Raw genomic sequence first — 19350 nt, forward strand, 5'->3', positions numbered from 1 at the left:
TTGCAGCTCCTCAGGGCTGAATCCATCTGGACAGGATGCCCACCCAAAGAGTCCTCTACAAAGGCTGTGTGTATACCACATAGGAAAAAGGCATCCAAATCACCATGCTGGTGCCACACCACTTTCCACAGAAATTTCAATGGACATTTTCACCAAAAGACTATTATTGAAAAAATTAATAAAAGTGCAGCTACCAGCCTACATCCAAACCAGGCTTCCTTGCAGCCTGCCCGAATATTCTCAAACAAAACAGTATCCATGGAGCTGAATTCATGGTCTTCATTACATACAATTCATTATTTATGTTCAGCCTCTCCCTCCTTTCCCTTCAATTTTCTCCTTCAATTCTTGTCCATCTACACTCTCTAGATAGAATTTTCACCACACACCTGTTCTCAACACTGTGTAAGTTGGAAAAGCCCAAAGAATCTCTTTGGAGTCAAGTCAGCTATGCAGACCCTGACTGAAAAGGAGCGGAAACTGCAGGGTCCCACCTGTGGCACTGCCTGTAACAACTCTTGGAAAAAGGAGACGAAAAGCTGGACATGCTGACCAGCTCTTGAGCAGCCTGCTCTTGACAATAACATGAAGCTGGAAAAGTACTACAAGAGTGTTTTCTAATAGGCACTTTGCTAATACTGCCCAAGATACCAGCTCCCTCCTGGTCATTTCCTCCTGCAACCACTGAATCCCATTGGTCAGAGCGTTATATGCTCCATTACAAGCTATTTCCTCTCTACATTTTCAATGTCCCCAAAAGCTTTTGCAGAAAGTCTTGATGATCTCCCTTCCTGCCCCCCTCGGCAGACACAATTCCCTCATAATTTGATTTTCTGGCACTACAAACAGGGAGCGGGTAGGAGGCACACAAAGATTTACTCTTCATATATAGCACCTTTGCCCCTTCCTCCCCCTCCAGGCCCCCTCTCTATCTGGTCCATGCAAACAAACCCCGAGTGGGAAAGAGCATTTGGAGGAGGCCTGTGTCTGGGCCAGCTGCCTTTCATCCAGAAGATGCCTCTTCCCGTTGGAAAATACAAGCATTGTGTGAAAACATTTTAATATATTCATGCACATTCCTATAGCTTGCAGGAGCGAGTGGGTCCCAGCATCCTCCCCTCCCTGCCTTCCAAATGATTTTCATAGGCAGCGTTGCACTGGGAATGCCACTTGTTTTCTCAAATACCCGCGAGTATGTAAATTGTGGGAATATGCAGGCCAAGGGCTGCGGTTTTATTGTGCTGTAGAAAAGATTTTACTAATTACTTGCCTAAACTCCAAAGCAGTACGCCTGCTTTTTATAAAGCGGGAGAGCAGGGAAGGTGGGGGTGGTGGGAAGAGGAGGAGGGGGACTAAAAAAAAAAAAAGAGGGGGGAGAAGAGAGAGTAAAGGGAAAGAGGGAGAAGGAAAGGGAGCACAAGGGATGCATTTCAAAGTTTCTTCAGCAACTGGATGGGGGGGTGCTGGGCCCAATGTGAAATCATAGAGGTCAAAGGTGGGTCTTCCTCCCTTGTGAGAAAGTGGTGAATCAGGACGGTTTATCAAACGATCATTTTCTTTTGAAACTGGGAGGCAGCGGCTGGGACAATTCTGCAGATGTGCTTGATGAGTTCGGGACAAAAATGGGCCGCCTCCTCCCCCCCACCCCCTTTAAGGTCTCCCATCAGGGGTTGCTTCTCCCTCCACTGCTTCCAGGACCCTCCCCTCCCTTCTTCAGTGGTCAGCTGAGACCCCCACCCACTGACCGCCTTTGTATTCCTGGCCTTTGGACACAGTGACAGGGCCCTTTATGAGACCCCAATCAAGACCCCCATGTCACAGGTACCTAGTAGAGATACCAGACCCTTTTCAAATGAGGAACAACAAGGAAAATATGCTGGCCCATTGTCCTAGCACGGCACCAAGGGAGATGAAAGGGACAGGCTGCTCCCTCTCCACAGACGGCCTGCCAATCAACCCTGGTTATTAAGGTCACATGTGGAAATTCTTTTGACTTACACCTAATCAAAGATGCACCAGGGACTTTTGAGACAACATAGGGGAAGGTGGGAAGGCAGGAATCCTCCCGCCCTCTCCATCCATAAATACAGTGCAGCTTCCAAAGAGAATTAGTGGGAGTTACCCCAGTTAGTGCTGCAACACACTTGCCCCAAGTACCACTGGGGCAGCAGAGCTGAGCTCCACGCTGGCATCCAGCCTCAGGAGAGCTTAAATCTAATGCATTCCTCAGTTACAGACTGAGCAACACTGAAGGTCGGCAGAAGTCACAATCGAGGACACTGTGTGACAAGTACTAAGCATGTCCTTTCCCATTCCTGACAGCTTTGGATGCACAGGCTGTGGGCTTCATGAAACATGCTCAGCACCATCCAACACTGGGCCTTGAAGAATCAAAAAATGAGGAGATGTGAACCTATGAATGTCCAAAAGCTAAAGCATCTGGAAGAGTGGATGAATGCCAGCAGTGCAGAGCCCACATTCTGAATCCCCCTTGCATGGTACAGGATGAAGATACTAAGATTACATTGATGGTGGCAGTTCTTAAGACTATGCACAGAGAGGAGTTAGGACCCACCTGCTGAGACAGAACCACCAGATGGGCACAAAACAGTTAGAGTATGGGTCAGATGGGAGCAGAGAAGGACATCCCACCAGTTCGCTCCAGACCACTTGGAATAAGGGTAAGATCAACTGCCCCTGAAAGGTTGTTCTGCATCACTCACTGTCTGAGTCATCACCACAAACTCAGAACATTTAGACACGTGAGAACAGTGACACAAGAAATGACAGATGAGTCTGTGATAGTTCACACAAAATGGAAAAAAAAATCCAAACTGCAGTACAGACACATTTTTCAGCATATATAGGATGCTTCTGCAAGTGCATGACTTCAAATTAGGTCCTCCAGAGGAGTCACATGGTAAGTCACGGCCACCACTGGCACACTTAAGATCAATCTTGAAGAAACAGAAATTTCTGGCATCCCCCTTTACGTATCATATCTACCATCATATAGGGATTCCCCTCCTGATCCCACTGCCAGCTTGCTGCTCTCATTGTATTGGCATCCTTTAAAGCCCACCTGGATCAAGATCTTAGTGAAAGGAAAACAAATTTGGGGTGGTAGTACAGTGAAATCATGAAAAGTGTGACAGTCACAGCAACCAGGCTGCAGGTTTCATTATGATAAATACTGCTCATTTTCCTATGTATTTTAGCTAAAAGTATCAGTTCAGTGCTACTTGAAGCCCCTCAAATCCTGTCAGAGAGCCTGCAGAAGATAACACCCTATCAGTGGTTACCAGCTGGGTAAGAGATGAGAAGTGAAAGATTCCAAAAGAGCTCTGGCACAAAGATTCATGTCTTTACACTAATGCTACTATACTGCTTCTCCACTGAAAGTCATTGCCATTCCTAACACTATCCCCTTGTTCCTTGGCTCTTATGCAGTAGCTGAAGCAGGTGGAAAACAGCTTTTTCTTCTTGATGTTGAAGCAACTAGTTCTTATACCAGAAATTGCTTAGCTACAGCAAGACATGGCCTGGTTTAGATTGTTGAAAGCCAAGATCAAACAGACACTTCTCACCAGCTCTCTCCTCCAGCAAGGTGCAAGTGCTCAAAGGAGAGGAGAATAAAGTTCTGCAGCACAAAGACAGACTGCCCTTACTTCAGGGCAATATCCTGCACTATCACCCTCCTTTCAAATGCCAATGCCAGGCTGAGGACCAGTCTCCTGCTGTCCTCACAGTGAATCAACACTGCTTTAAAGGGGCTAGGCTGCTGTCTTAGGACACTACAGCTTCACTTCCCATCTCGGGGCATGAGCTTGTATCCTCTGAGTGACACCTCTGGCCTCATCTGGGAGGAGCAACAGTGGAAGCTGAGCCTGGTTAGAGCCACCTGCACCTGGGCCTCTCACCGTGCAGGAAAGGTCCATCCCTCTGTGTCCCTTCCCACCCAAAAAACAATCATTTGAAAGGCCGGGGAGGGAACAGATACCACTCTAATTGCAGGAGTGAAACCTGGCATACTCCAGCTCATCTCCCTTTGCACACTGTTTCTCCTTCTCTTTGAACCTCTGGTGCAGCTTGTCAGGTCGCTGCACTCCTGAGAGATCAGAAAAAAATACATCAGTGATTACTGTTGTACACTGATACGCAAGCTGGAAAAAGAGAGAGAGAAAAAGAGAGAACAGCCTCCATGTGTCAGACTATGAAAGGGCTGCGACTGAAGCCGCCTGAAAAACAAACCCTTAATTTAAATGTTAATGAAAGTGCTGAAGAGACATCAGAGGCTTTCATTTCTCTACAAGGAACAGAATCACTAGGTCTAGAATTTATGGCCCACTTCACCTCCCCTCTCCTCTTCTCTGCTCCATCAGCCACAGAAGTTAGGAAAGGAAAAAAACCCTAATTTTAACATTAACTCCACACTTCCACCCTAGGATGCAATTGCTAAATTATCTGTTGGCAGGACACTGATCAAAGGTGGAAAAACAAAGGCACACTGCACAACCGAGCAAAGGTAAACAGCAGCCAAGGTCTGGTGAAGTTACCTTCTCCCCTTGAGAATTTAAAAAGCAAAGAGAAAACGATCACAAACTGGAAAGGGAAACCTCAAACCATAAGGCTGCCAGCCCCCTCAACTAAGATTCTTCTGTCACATTGATTAAACAGACATGGCTTCTCCAGCGCAAACCAAGCAGCACAAGAAAGATGCTCTCTCAAAGCTTTCTGAGACAGACTTTCCCCTCAACCAAGGCTAAAGATGATAAAAAACTGCAGGGGAAGAAAAAAAATTCAATATACAACACAGCTCTACACAATTAGAAACAGATGTCTGGGTTCTAACTCGGTTAGCTACTGCCTCCCAAAACCTGCTCACCTGCCCACAACCACTCCTTAGCCAACTCACACAGTCACCGAAAATATATTCATTAGAGTATTGTCCAAAGTGACAAAAAGGGAGGAAGTCATCAATCATGTGAGCTTTAGTGGGCAACAGAAAGAAATTGAAGCAAAGAAGGGTAAGCTGCAGTTTCTCAACCTATTGAAGTGTTTGCCTATGTGTTTCTAGAGGAAAGGGACAAGACCTGGGTACATGTGTTCATCCATGTGAAGACGACCAAATAGAGTCATTATCACACAATTAAAGAAGGTAAAACAAAGTCTTCTTCCTCCCAACATCAAGGGAACAGTCAGGGCAAATGGATAAGACACAGGTGTCATTTTAGCTCCAGAGGGGAGAAACTGATACTCATTTCCTGCTCTTCAGCTTTAGGGTGAAAGAGCACCAAGTCAGTTATGACTATTGCATATATCTAGAAACCCACATCCAGATCACTCTCCGAGGTCAGTAAGAGATGGTAGTTAATGCCACCACTAACTCTGCACATCCACCCTGGGATCTCACAGTTGAGCAGGTTCTTCCTGCCTCGCTTAAGAAACAGCTGCAGGTCAAAGTCCCCTCTCAATTATTCAAACCGACCAGGCTCTATAAAGATCCCTAAGGACGGCAGAGCTATTGCTGCCGGCTATTTTGCTGGCAATGCACAAACCAGAATAAAATCCAGTTACTTGTCCCAAGTCCTAGCAGACTCAGAGAGGTTAACTGCATAAAGCTAGGTCAAAACAGAGCACCACTGCAGCCAACAGCTCATCTTGATATGCAGTAGGGGAAATCTGCTGATAAAATCAGAGTGAGAAATGAGGGTGGGGGAACATTATCAAACATTTTAACTGCTGCACATTAGGGCTTCAATTCCACAGTTAAAACCACTGCAAAGTTGCTCTGAGTCAACTGGGTTGTTTTGCACTAATGTAATCTTCAAGATCAGATTGTTACACTTCCACAAAAAGTTTCTAAATAACCATTAAAAACAAGCCCTCAAAATTAATCATTCTGATTGTTCCCAATGTCAATTCAAGTCAAGATTCCTGTCAGTAACCTCCCTCTTCCTTCTTTTTCACAACAAGTTTGGGGTATGTTTTACATTTGCCTGAGGTTGTCCACAGAGGCAGAGATCTCCCCAGATATTATTTGCTCCTAATAATCCACGGGAGGAGCAATTAACAGATTCAAATTAGCATGTTCAAACAGAGGAGTTGACTCTCAACTACAATGCTGCATAAATAGACGAGAGAGCCAGCTTGGCTTTTTTAAATCCACTGCTCACAGGACTACTTATTTTCCTTTAAGTCAAACACTCAGAGCAGACAGCTAGTCTTTAGTACAAACTTTCCTCCTCTCTGGAGTAAACCTGCGCTTCAGCGAGCAACATCTGTGAGGAGAGGTCAGTATTGTAGCAGACTAATGGCACAGTCAGGAAAGGAGAGACTCTCTTGGGCTTTACACACATCTCTACCACAATAGGGCACTTCATGGTGCCTGATGTTGCCCCCAGTTGTACCAATGGTTTCTTAGCTCTCTGTCTACAGTTGGAACCCATTTCTGTGTCTCCATCTTCTCTTTTTTTAATTTAAAATCTGACATACTTCAAGGACAATATGGGTAGACCTGCTCTTATGATAAATGAAAATTAAAATAGCAAAACACCAGTGGCCAGACCTAGCAGGAGAAGACATTTTAGATCTAAATACTTTTCTTAATCCAACACCAAAAGATTCTGAATCTAAGATTAATAATGAATTTAACATCAAAGTCCACATTTTTCTTTCCCCTCCACTTTACAGTGTACAAGGTTCCCTTTTCCTTGGCTACTACCTTGGGGAACCACAAAGCATGAAGGTGCCATTACTCTACCAGAAACCTCTGGGATTGCTTCACTTTGCACACTTGAATTGGTCCACTGCACTCAGGCTTGCCCTGGTACCTGAACACACATAAGTCACTGCAGTAAGCACCAGTAAATGAAAGTTTAGCACCTGCATGATGCAGAGTTCAAAAGGCAAATGAACTTGGGGGGAAGGGGATTACAAGCAATCCCCTCGTAACTGGGGATTATTAGACTGCAGCCTCTCCAAAGCCATTTTGAATGGTTGGAGTTGGAGGAGCCTTCTCTGCTCCTGCCCCACTGGACACAACTGCCTTGAGCGGTTTCTGATCTCTGTGTGTCCATACTAGAGAGAGCTGGTGGGTTCTCAGTAATAATGGGCTAAAATACTGAGGTGGTTGGAGCCTGAATCTACAGCAGTTCTACACCAGCAGAACTACCTGTCCTTATGGAGGAGATCTCAGTTTACATCAGCACAAGTGTGAAGGGAGAATCAGGAGGGCATGTCGAATGCTTAGGAGGAAATGGAGGTTATAGGCCACGTTCAGCCTCACTGAGGAACAAATGCATCTAAGCCCTGGTAAGAAGGATGGGGACTGCAAGGGAAGAAAAGCTTCAGACCCAAGTGCATAGGGAATGTACATGGCTGAAATATGGGCCCTTGCAAATAAAACAAACCACAGAGCTCCCCAAAGCAGACTTTGCCAGAAACCAGATATTATCTTTTTGATACGCACCCTCATTAGACAGCAAGTAATAAAACCTATTAGTGAAAAATTCATCTCCCCTGCCCCTTGCCCTGGCCCTCCCCCACCACATGCCCTCCTGCTCTGATCCTCTCTCTCTTCTAGGATGGCTGCGATTTGTTCTGAGAAGCGACAGGTTTATAGGTTAGCCGACACCTTCTCTCTGTGGAATTTTAATTAACTTCTCCATCGTCAATATGTTAAGAAGCAGGGTTCCCATTATACGAGGTCAGCAGCGTGTTTCAGGCCTTGCTATATCAGCCGTCAAATTGAAGAATTAATGACGTGGCTAATTGGCTCTAATTCTCCACACCCCCCTTCCTAAAATTTGGAGGAGTAAAGGGGGGTGCAGTAGGATGGGCTAATGGGAGAGGCTGGTACAGTCTACACTCTCAAAAAAAAAAAAGAGCGTGCACAATTTAAGCCCACTTGGTCATGGGGTAGCTGTTTCACCACCTCCAATTTATCATCCTGCAGGGAGGAAGGGGGGTGGGGGTGAGGGGACTGAAGGTAAATATTGTGACAGAGAGTGTGCACAAGCATGCACACCAGGGAGAGGAACACTGTCCTGACAAGAGGCCACGGCAGTAGGTCATCACTTAGGAGTAGGAAGCAGCATGCCACTGGGCTCTAACCAGCCATGGTGCCTGAGCCTGTGTGCTAGAAAAGGGGCCCTCGCAGCACATAAGGCAGCAGAGGGCTTCTATCTCACATCTTGCAGCTCCACTAATGCACATGGCACTTCTTCAAAAACACTATCTGTCTCAAACACTCGGAGCAAAGGGACAAGGGAAGAGCAAAATCATAGCTGGGCCCGAGTGTCATTTACCTGATAAAGCCTTCAGCTCTGTACACTGTGTTTCTGCTGCGTGCAAAGCAAGCTTGGAAATTCAGTAGGGACAGCAGTTGTGGGAGGTATTTTCATTCTGCACAAGCCTAAAATTCAGTAGTTGCAGATATCACACAGGCCACAACAACAGCTTTTCTTCCCCTCTTCCTTGAGGTATGCTGAGGAGGAATCTCTCTTGTATGTGGAAGACCAGCTAAGCCAGGGAACCAAACAGATAGATTGTTGCTGGTTGGTGAAGGATGCTAACTGTGAGAGTTTAAAATTTCTCAGATTTTCACTTTCTCAAGAATACGAGCACTTTGAAAAGCACCCTGGAAGATACTGCTCCATGTACTGCCCTTGCCTCCCATGCTGAAGTTGTAGTTGTAGCACTACACCTGCACTAGAAGCACAGGTACAGAAAACAGACACTGGAAAACCTCATCCCTGAACTACACTTCTTTCTCAGTTCAGAATGTTCAAAGAAAACTGAGCTTTAACCAATGCATACAGCTCTTAAGCAGGGATCTTTTTGCTCAGCATCTCTTCTGCCAGCGAATGACAATACAAGCTGGCACCTTTTCAGCACAGAAAATCTCAAGAGGATCCAACTCACTGCTTCTAATTGGCAAGCCAGAGCTCGTTTGGCCAGAAAAAATGAACAGGTCCCACCTGAGGCACTAAGAGGAACACAGGGCAGTCTTCATGGCCTCTGTGTTATTAAGAAAAAAAGACCACATGCTCTTCCCTGAGCTCCTGCTGAGGCACAAGCCTCTGATCAGCCTCCACCCAAATCCAGTCCCTGAACTGCCACACTGGTGCCTCAGAAAGATTTGTGGACACACAGCAACCCAACTCCTTTACATCTGTTGGAAATTGGGAATAAAGAGATCTCAGTTACCTTAATAGTGGGCTGATAGCAATGGACCACACTCGATCCTCTGTCTGCACTGTATGTAGACACTGACCAACTGTGCCCGTGGACAGGGACCAAACCTAAAGAGAGAGATGCATGTTATGCCACATCACCCAGAACTGCAGAAGGTAGAATGCATGTTGCTAATGTTGTGCTGGAAGAGCTGCCAAAACTGCCGTACTTACCTTCCCCAAGGTCCTCTGCTGAATTCCCATTACTTATTTTTAAGGAGCAGAGCCCTCCATCACCGGCAGAAACATGCACTTAAAGTCACACAAAGATTCAGCTTATGACTGTGACCTCCTCCCCCACCGGTTACAGAGGGAGCACCCCCATCACCACTTGCTCTCCAGAGCAACCCTCCACACAAACTCATCTTCTGTAGTTAAATAAACAAGAAGTGGAATTTGTTCAAATCTGTTCTCTTGAACAGCAGGGAAAGACTTTGCAGCATCCCTGAAAAATTTCCATTCATTCACCAGCCTGTAAAATAGTTTTCTTTTATAAATCCACCCGCTTCAGACCAATTTTCTTAAGTGTACCCCAGGTTGTTTTCAAATGGGCCCCTCTTGCTCACTGACAATGTGAGAAAATCTCTTCCCTCCCCCATCAGCACAAACATGCACATCCCCTTCCACCCTTTGTTTCTGGGTCCTAATAAAGGCCCCAAAATTCTTGCTGGGGCCTCTGCTTGTGGCCCTCATTTTCTCCACCTTACCATCATTCTTGGCCCACAGGACTCAAGCCCCCCACTTCTCTGTAACCAACCCCCAATGTTTCACTTCAAGACTTCAAAGCTGGGAGTGCCCTATTTGTTTGTTTGTTGATAATGCCCAGGATTGCAGGCTATTCTTGTCAGCAGGGAATTTAGCACCTAGTGTCAGCAAAAGCAGCAGAAAAGCTTAACTCCTTTAAGGCATCCCTATCTCCTACAGGTTAAAAATATTGCTCAGAGCGCACTATCTGCTGCCTATCACACAGGAATGTACATTAGCAGCTCTTCAGGGCTTAGTCCTAATCAACACTCAGCAGAGCCCTCAATAGCTTAGACACTTAGAGTCCCTTTAAAAGGCTGGTAGGGATTCCCTTCCACCCTCCAAGAGTCTCATTCATGCAAACAAGACAGTCTCAAAAGAGATGATAAAAAATAAGAGGTGAACATCCCCAGAGCGTATGCTGTGTGGAGCACTGGGTGGGCAAGATCTCACACTAGGCTCAAAGAAAAACAGTCTTAAATTCCCCTCTGGCCTTCAGGAATTTGTTCTCAAGGTCGGAGATGTCTGTTCTCCAGCTGACAGAGAAGCAGCAAGAAAGCACTTTCCCAGAAAAGAGGCTCCACGGACCAGAGAGGAGCATACCTGCTGAAGTGTGAGACAAAGCAGCACCAAGGCATTGCTCCCAGGAGGCCAACAGAATCCCCAGTAGTGCCTTTTGCATCTGAACCCTGCTTTACTTGGGAGTTATTTACCCAGGAGTACATTCATACAGAGGGACAATGAAAATGAATAGGGTCATGCTGGTTAGCAACCTGTCAGGTGGTTACCCATTTCCACACACTCCCTACAAAACTTTGAGAAAGACAATTAAGTCTTCCTCCGCTCCAACTTCCTTTCTTGCAAAACAGGAATAGCTGTTTTGACTCTAACCTCTGTCAATGCTCTAAGAGATGAACTACAGAACAAGTGTTCATCAGCATACCCTGAGCAAAAGCCAAAGTCTTCAACATACAGCAATCACTTCCAACTATGAAACAAGTGGTGCTGAAGATGCTACAGGTACTGCACCATTCTAGCAAGACAAGGGTGAAACATCTATGTGGAGTTTCCTAAACTAGTAAAGCAGAGCTGGTTACAGCTCAGAACAACTCCAGGTCCACACAAGAACAGAGCACTGCCAACGTGATCCAGAAGGACAAAAATCAACAAGGTCCTGTCCCCAAAAGAAATAGTCAAAAATTAAGTGACAGGACCCAGTGATGCCAGCTGGAAGGGAAAAATGGGAGCTAACAATATTCATAGTCTACCTTCATTCTCGGTTTGCAAACCAGGAACCATTAAAAAAGAAAACAAAAAATTCCCACCACTAAGACCCACAGACCACAAATAAATAAACCACACCCCCATACCTTTGAAAAAGACACCATGCTAACCTTTACAGAGATTGAATATATAACAGAGAGCACATTGAACCACACCATATCACAAAACAATGATGGGTTTGATATATACAGCAAATTTCACACTAACTGACATGTATCTTTACACTACAGTATAAACAGCTATACAGTGAAAAGCAAAACATCAGCTTCTGCCTTGTGCACTTCCTAATTTAGGGCAGCAGCTGATGTTGTAAACTACTGCCAAATCTCTTTCTTAAAAGCCTGGCACAGCATGCATCTTTTCAGATGCACAATAGCCAGTGCTCCTCCCGCAAGGAGTGCAGGCTCACAACAGTTCTGCTGACACTTTACAATTCACGGCACAAAACCTCTGAAGTCACGTCAGGAGCAGCACCTGCAGCTGCTGAAACATCACTGCTCACCTTCGCTGTTCGGTCCCGGGAGCCACTGACAATCAGGCCACCTTGGAAGTCCACACAGTTCACCTCCTGTTCATGCGCAGAGAACTTGACGCTGTAGGAGCCATGGATCTTGTGAAGGGCAATACTTCCATCCCTGAGAAACAAACCCACAGGCAGGGAGTCCATATTAGCTGCATCTCCCCTGGGCATGCCCCTTCCATTAGTGCTCAGGAGTGCCACAAAAAAAACAGGACTGATCTCTCACAGGAGCTGAAATCAATGCAGAATTATTAACCCTCCACCCCTCACACATCACCTGTCCTCTTGCAATCTCACATCTGGCCAGTCAAAGCCTGATCTGACACACATGAAAATTTTCCTGGCGATCTTTCCACCCTCCACTTTGTGTTAAGCTGCAGAAACTACAGAACAACCACTCCTCCTACTACTACTTCGAGCTTGACAGAATCCTGTCTGTATGCTGAATGGCTGGAGTAAGGGAACAAGTAAGAGGACATTCCCACCCATGTCCAAGCCTTGGCTTTTCATTCATTTCAGAGCAGCCGTGCAGGGTGCTGTGCTTTGAACTGACTACATTTAGACTTTTGACAAACAATACAGTTACTGAAATTTTGGATGCATGCCTTCATTTTCACCTAATTTTGGGCTACAGTTCATGGGGGAGAGTCTCATGAGATCCAGGGCAGACAGCCATGCTTGTCTCTCCCAGTTCTGTGCTTAACTGCTGTGTATAGTATAAATAACAGATCTGTCGTTTACTGTAGCTGAAATAGGCCAGTCAAATGCAAAATTAATTGGAGAAGTGTGTGTGTGCTGGAAAGCTTGGCAGATTTCCCCCTCTCCACTATTGCATCAGTGGGTCTAATAAATATATACTTGTTTCTAGAAAACTTTCTGCCCCACTGCAGTCCCAGGTAACCAGCAGTACTGATTATAAGAACAGTCTAGCTACACCAACTAACAGGGAAAGAAATTAAACTGGCACATCAATCAGGTTTGCCTGATCAGTCAATGCTGATTCAACAATTCTGTGGACATTCACACAAGTTCAAAAGAGAAAAGGACACTTTAGAAGGTCAACAGCATGAGACAGCTCCTTCACTACCATAGTAGAAGCTTTTTCAGGACAGCATCAAATTATGAGAGAGGAAGCAGCAGCAGTTGAATATAGCCGACTATGAGGACACTGTGTAGCAAGACTGGCCCCCCTGCTCTGGGCTGGAGTTACACATAATCTTTCCAACTTCAGTGCCACAATCCTTGGGTTCCTTCATTCACTTACCCGCCTCCACTGACGATGTGAGAGTTGGCAAGAACAAAGCGACACACGTCCTCCTGGTGGCCAGAGAAGATGGCTCGAGGATGGCGCTGCAAACCCGCACCCTCTGGACAGAGCGGGTAGGCCTGGATGTTCTCTGCTTGAGACAGGTAGAGATACTCGCCATCCAGCTCCATCCAGGGCATCAAACTGCAAATAGAGAGCAGGTTGGGGACATACAGGAGTGCGGAGAAGAGAAGAAAACCAAAACAAAACAACCTCACACAGGAAAAGAAAAGATTGCATATGTAAATATCAACAAACACAAATGCCCACTCAAGAAAAGTGAAGTTGGAGCTGCAGGTCACACACAAAAGCAGGGCTTGATGTAGTAGCAGTTACAAATTAAGCTTTTCCAGCAACATACAAAGCAGATTACATTGCTGGAATTTTTCTAACCAAGAGCTAAGGAAAAGGAAGCATGGAAACTCTGAAGGAGAAGATGGCCAAGAGTCTAGTGAGTTTAGATAGGAAATACTTAAGGGTCCCTGACCTTGCACATGAGCCCTGTACTTTTAAAGAAACCAGACTCTCAGGCATTGGTGAGCTATGCTGAGTACTTCTGACAGAGCCTGTTGGTGCAAACAGTAAGTTTTGATCCTGCACGCTACATGCTGATGCCCAGCAGAGACCACAAATTCCATGTGCATCTGAGTAGGGAAGCAGGTCACATCAAATACCACAGGTCTTCCTACAGTCAGAAAGTTATCCAGCTCCTTCAACCTGAGGCTACCCAACAACTTTATGCTCACCACGTTGAGGAGGTATTTTTCTACATTCACACCTCTTCCACTGCTGAGCCAAAAGCAGCGGAACAGCAACTCTTGATTTCTGTTAGCTGTCTTTCAGAAGTGCACATAATGCCCTTTCTGCCTCGTGCTCTGTGAGACACCAGCAAGTTCCTACAGACAGGTTCCAGGACAAAAACAGGGGATTGTCAAAGTAACTGTTCCAAAGTATTTAACCTTGATGTTACAAGAGGAAAATATGCTTTACTTCCTGAGACCAAGACAAAGAGAAGACACTCAAAGCAATGTCTGAATAAAGCCTGTCATCATGACGTTTAATTTTTCTTGAAATAAAACCAAAATAAAGAAGAAAACAGGCTACAGTGAACATTTAGGCAGTGAGACCTTTGATCAAGATCTTGCTTTTGACAGCCAACAGAGAATCAGCAAGTAAGATCTCTGGATATAGCAAGGCCAGATACAAAGAGATATGAGGCTCATGTCCTATGGGGCATGAATGCTTGGAATTGTCTGTACTCTGCAGTCACTACTGAGTGCACCAACACCCACAGAAACATTGTGCAAAACCAGACCTTTCCATAGAGCAGCCTGTCAGTTTTAAACTATTCAGGAACAAACTGTTTTAAAAGCAGGGAGGCTTCTCATAAAAACCTGTCTCCCTCTTTTTTTAGATCACGCATCCTCAGAGGTCATGATTTTCTGTGTCATCAGAGCCATTACATGCAACCATACCTCGTAAGATCACAATGGACAACTAGAAACAGGCAAGAGGACAAGATAGAAGGCTCTTGCTTGCGTGTGTTCATCTCCAAGAACAGGCTTTCAGTCACATGGACAAAGCAGTTGAGTTTATAATGTTCATCTGCGACTTGATCATATGCATGTTAAAAATAAGAGGCATCTTTAGAGCAGCAGCTTTGGTTTTAGGTGGGCTTTGATTTCCTCTTCCTCCACTCTTACACATCCTCTAAAAGCAAGTGAATATCCAGCTTACCTAGACTAGAGCCAGTTTCTGTGGCTCTCCTTTTGCTGCAGTTTAGCTTTTTACCTTTTTCTATGGCTTTTTGATAAGGAGAAGCAACAAATCTGAAGCAGGACAAACGAAAATTAGAGGATGCCATTTGGATGGTGGCCTCATTAAATCAGTCCTTGCCTTTTCACTCGGGAAGATGGTTTAGTAATGATCTCTAACATCCACAGAGCCTGTCTTCACAGATGGTTGCAAGCACTTCAAAGGCAGGTATACAACCTTCACCAAAACCCACTCTGTTCATTACAGCTGTTCCCAGGACTTTAGAAAAGAAGCGGCACATTATCCACCACTTCAATCTACAGAGCACAAAAAGGCATGAAAGCTCAGTAGAAGGTCCCTGCTCTTCAGCAGCTAACCAGCCATAGTCTCTCATTTTTCCTTCAGTCTGACAATGAGAAGGCTAAAAATTTGTATGTGCTGCTCAGACAAGACACCTGTCCTATGCTTTGCTTTGAAAGCCAAGTATACCTTTGTAAACAAGAATTTAACGATGATCCCCTCTGATTAATATCAAATATACTTTTTTTTTTAAGTGAAGGAGAGAAGCATAAGGTAGGGGAATGAAGAAGCATAAGGCAGAAGAAGGTCAGTTAGCATTTCATATTTGCACATCCAAATCAGGGGCCAGGAAAAAATAGCAAACAAACCAAGTATTTTGGGAGGACACCTAAGTCCACATCTGGGATCAAGGTATGCTCATTTTCAGAGCAGGACAGAAATTGCTCATGGAATACAGCAGCAGATATGAACACAACAGTTTGAAGTAAAGATTGCTAAATCCTCCTAGAACTGTACAGATCAGATCAAAGGCATTTTCAAATTATAAGAAAGAAATTCTTGACACTCAGAATGAATCCTTAGGGCAAAGCAGCAACTCCACTTACCCCACATCCAGCTGGCCAGCAACAGCTAAAACAGGCCAGCAACATCATTTGTAAAACACCATGGATCACAAGCAGCAAGAAACATCTCATTTCATGGCACAGGCACAAACCCAAGGCCCCACAGCAGCTGTCACATAACAAAGATGAGGAGAAAAAACCACTTGCTTGCATTTCCATTTCAGGACCGTCTCCCTCTGACAGCGTCCGTGTCTCCAGTTCTGAGACACTTTCACTCTTTCCTTCACTGGAATGCCAGCAGCTCTGCAGACAGAGGAAGAGAGATGGGATTAGCAACCAGCACTGATGCTACCTGGACAACAAAGGCCCTCAAGCTGGTCACAGGTAAGCTCTCACCCTGGTTCCACAAGTGATGAACTGGCAAACACTGACAGTGCCAAAGCCACACCACAGCAAGCGCATTCATGAGAGCTGAGAAGAAAGGAACACTGAGCAGAGTGGGGGATTATCAGCAGAGAAAGTCACCTCTGATGATCACGAGTGTGCAAGACTTAAATGTGATCAAGACTTGATCAAGTATACTGAATGCAACACAGGTTCAGACAAAATGTAATCCAAACAAGATGACATGGAAAGAAGCTACCAGAAGAACCAGAGAAACAGGACAACAGTTTTTTAGAAGAGACTAAAAAGAGACCATTGAGGACAACACCACGTAAGAACAGATGCGGGAAATACTAGTCAGGAGAACACAAACTGGAAGCCAGAGGAGTGTGTCTATCCAGAAAGAAAAGTAAAGAAACTGCTCCAGAATCTCATCTGTCTGACAATCACATAACCAGATACAATAATCAGAAATCAAGAGGTGTTCAAACTAAAGATAAAATACATTCATCTGTATAAACCACTCAATGCACACACACCCCAAGACAAACTACCTTTCGCAGCAGCTCACCAAAGGATAGAAAATTCCAGCCTATTACTAGAAAATTCTCTGCTTACAGTCAGACAAAACTACTAAAAGAGAGACTATAGCTCATAAATGGTTGCTGGGATAAAAATCAAAGTTATTTGGAGGAGCTGAAACAAACCAAGATGAACATTGTTCAAGAGGTGACAAAAAGCAGGTACCACAGAGACCTGGGACCAAGGTCTCTTTAGAGTCTACATGAACATAGCCAGTTCAAGTAGCTGTTCAATACCTGTTTTGCTTTAATGTTCCATGGCTGATGAAAGATGGGGGAATGGGCAGCATTCGCTCCCATCTTTCCGTTATCATAAATTTAATTATTCAATATCCTTGGTGGAGCTGCTTAGGTATAAACAAATCAGAGAACTACAAACAAAAAGAAACTCTTGAAGATAAAAACTCTATCCTTTTTAACTCTGGGTTGTGAACCACTTACTAGACTACAAGAGCTTATTCCACTTTCATGCATTTCTCAACAGCCAGTGTTCTTCCCAGCTGCACAGGATGAAGGGAAGATCCTTGAGAGGGGGGAACTGGTGCCTGATCAGAATCAGTTCCCTCCTCCCATCCCTGCAGTCTTCCCCATCCACTTCCCAAAAGTGGCATTTTTGGGTACTCTGTCATTTGTAAAACTAAGATTAGCTCCCTGTAAATAAACATCTCCTGTGGTTGTTAATGGGTGTAGGAATCTCTAACCTGGCCCCGGGGTCTGGCCAGATTCTTATTTTCCCAGCCTTCCTTCCATAGCCTCAGGCTCCTTTTTCTCTGCTCACCCTTCCCTCTTTTCTATGCTTTCCGGCACTTAGTCACCATTATAATTTGACTGCATTCCTGGGCATGTGACCCATTTTAAGCAAAACCAGAAGCCACCCACAGAAACGCTTTTCCTCCCCTAGAAAGCTTTGCACTTTATGATCAGTAGAGCCACACCAATTAAAACCGAATTTAGGAAGCTACAAGCTCTTTTTCCCTCATAGCCATTTAAAAACAAACAAACAAACAAGAACCCAAATATGGAGTTAGCCTACGTTGCAAGAAGAGGAATTCCCTTTTTAAAAGGAGTACTTGCAGGAGCTCGTGGGGCCAGAGAGCATCTCTGGGATGAGGAATGCACAGCACTGAAAAGTCGGGTCAGGTCCACCCTCCCCATTGCTTATTACTCTCCCAGACAGAATTCAAGCTCTATGCCTTCATCCAATTCCATTCATTACTCCAAAACACTTCTCCTCCCCACACTCAGCCCTCAGTTAAGTTCTCCCCATGTAGAGATTTTAAACCACCAGCTTCCACAGTGATGGAAAATGCACTCAGGCCACCACCCCCTCCCAGCATGTGCTGGCCCAGCCAGACATCCTGAGCTCAATGCAAACCCTACCAAGACTAGATGAAATTTCCAAGACTATGAAAAAAAGGTGAACCCAAAGTCAAAAAAAGCAGTCTCCACCTTACACTGCTGGTCACTTCTCTAGATGGAAGGCAGGCCCCGGTCCTCCTGCTGCTGAAAGTGGAATTTCAGAAGAGTCACCTGTTGGCTTGGCCCAGAGTACCAGTTCACTACTGCACCTACTGCTCTATGAGACACTTCATTCTTTTACAGAAATCCATCTCCTCAGTCTGGGGTGGGCAGGACTGTATGTGGGGAGGCCTGGTCAGGTTTTGGGGGGGGGGTTGTTTTGTCCTTTTGTTTGTTTTACTGTTAATAAATATTTTATTCATCCAGCCTTCCTCCTCCATATAGCAGCTCTGGATCCAGATAATTTAAACATGCCTTAAAAGTATCCACCTTTTACTTTCCAGGCATTTTATTTATTCAATATAGAGGCAAGAAAAGGGATATATGGAGAAAGTTGACGTAAAAATTGAACAGATACATCCCTCCCCTTTGGCAATGCCAGGGGAACAGAGACTGAACTGCAATGATTTTCAAGTGTTGGTCAGAGACATTTAATCCCCTATACCAGAAGAGAAGTTAAATGCAGCCCAGTGATGTAATCAAGTACTGAGATATAAGTTAATATTGGTTGATAATTTTGTGTTTGATTTGTTTCCTCAATAGCACCCCCCAGAGCAATTCCCAGAATACAAAAAGAAATGTGACGAGAATCACTGCAAGGCATGAGAACAGTTCTCAGACCCCAGAAAGTTAAAAAGGGCATCACCATATAAACTTAATAATTTGATTAGAAATTTCCTTTTCTCCCCTACAACATATTATTTTGCTTCAGTCATAATCGACACACTTCTTACACAAACAAACCTTTAAGAATTGTTCCATGATGACCCAAGGCAATCAACAGACGTCACACATCTTGGTTGACTTAACCAGGTACCTCTCACCTCAGCAACTGTGTTGAACATCCAAATATTCAGAAGACTAAACCGCCTTATGAAGCCAAATAATACATTAAATTCTGTGGAGGGACCACTATCCACTGGCCAGTGAACATTTTGACCTTTCTTAGTATGCAATCCAGCAAACACTAAGCCACGTGCTTCAAATTTAGTCCATGTGTAAGTGCTCTGAGAAATCAGGATCCTGGCACTCACATTCGAGAGAAACCACCCAACAGAGAACTTCAAGACTGCTGAAGGCTGACTCACTGAGGAAGGACTGGTATTTTTAGCAGGACCTACACGGCCCTGCATCACAAAGCAATTGAAGTACAGTCCAA

The 19350-nt window shown here is 44.8% G+C and overlaps 1 protein-coding gene across 1 annotated transcript in view; it reads right to left on the minus strand.

Annotated features, from left to right (window-relative positions):
• The window catches only part of FBXW4 (F-box and WD repeat domain containing 4), a 60034-nt gene that overhangs the window by 32303 nt on the left and 8381 nt on the right, over positions 1–19350 (minus strand). The window contains exons 2-5 of the mRNA XM_071564003.1: positions 15916–16011; positions 13049–13234; positions 11767–11899; positions 9211–9305 (exon numbers count right to left, since the gene is read on the minus strand). Coding sequence (XP_071420104.1) covers positions 9211–9305; positions 11767–11899; positions 13049–13234; positions 15916–16011 — 510 coding nt within the window. The remainder of the gene's footprint in view (positions 1–9210; positions 9306–11766; positions 11900–13048; positions 13235–15915; positions 16012–19350) is intronic.

The sequence above is a fragment of the Pithys albifrons genome, chromosome 9 (assembly GCF_047495875.1).
Source record: "Pithys albifrons albifrons isolate INPA30051 chromosome 9, PitAlb_v1, whole genome shotgun sequence".
NCBI lineage: Eukaryota > Metazoa > Chordata > Aves > Passeriformes > Thamnophilidae > Pithys > Pithys albifrons.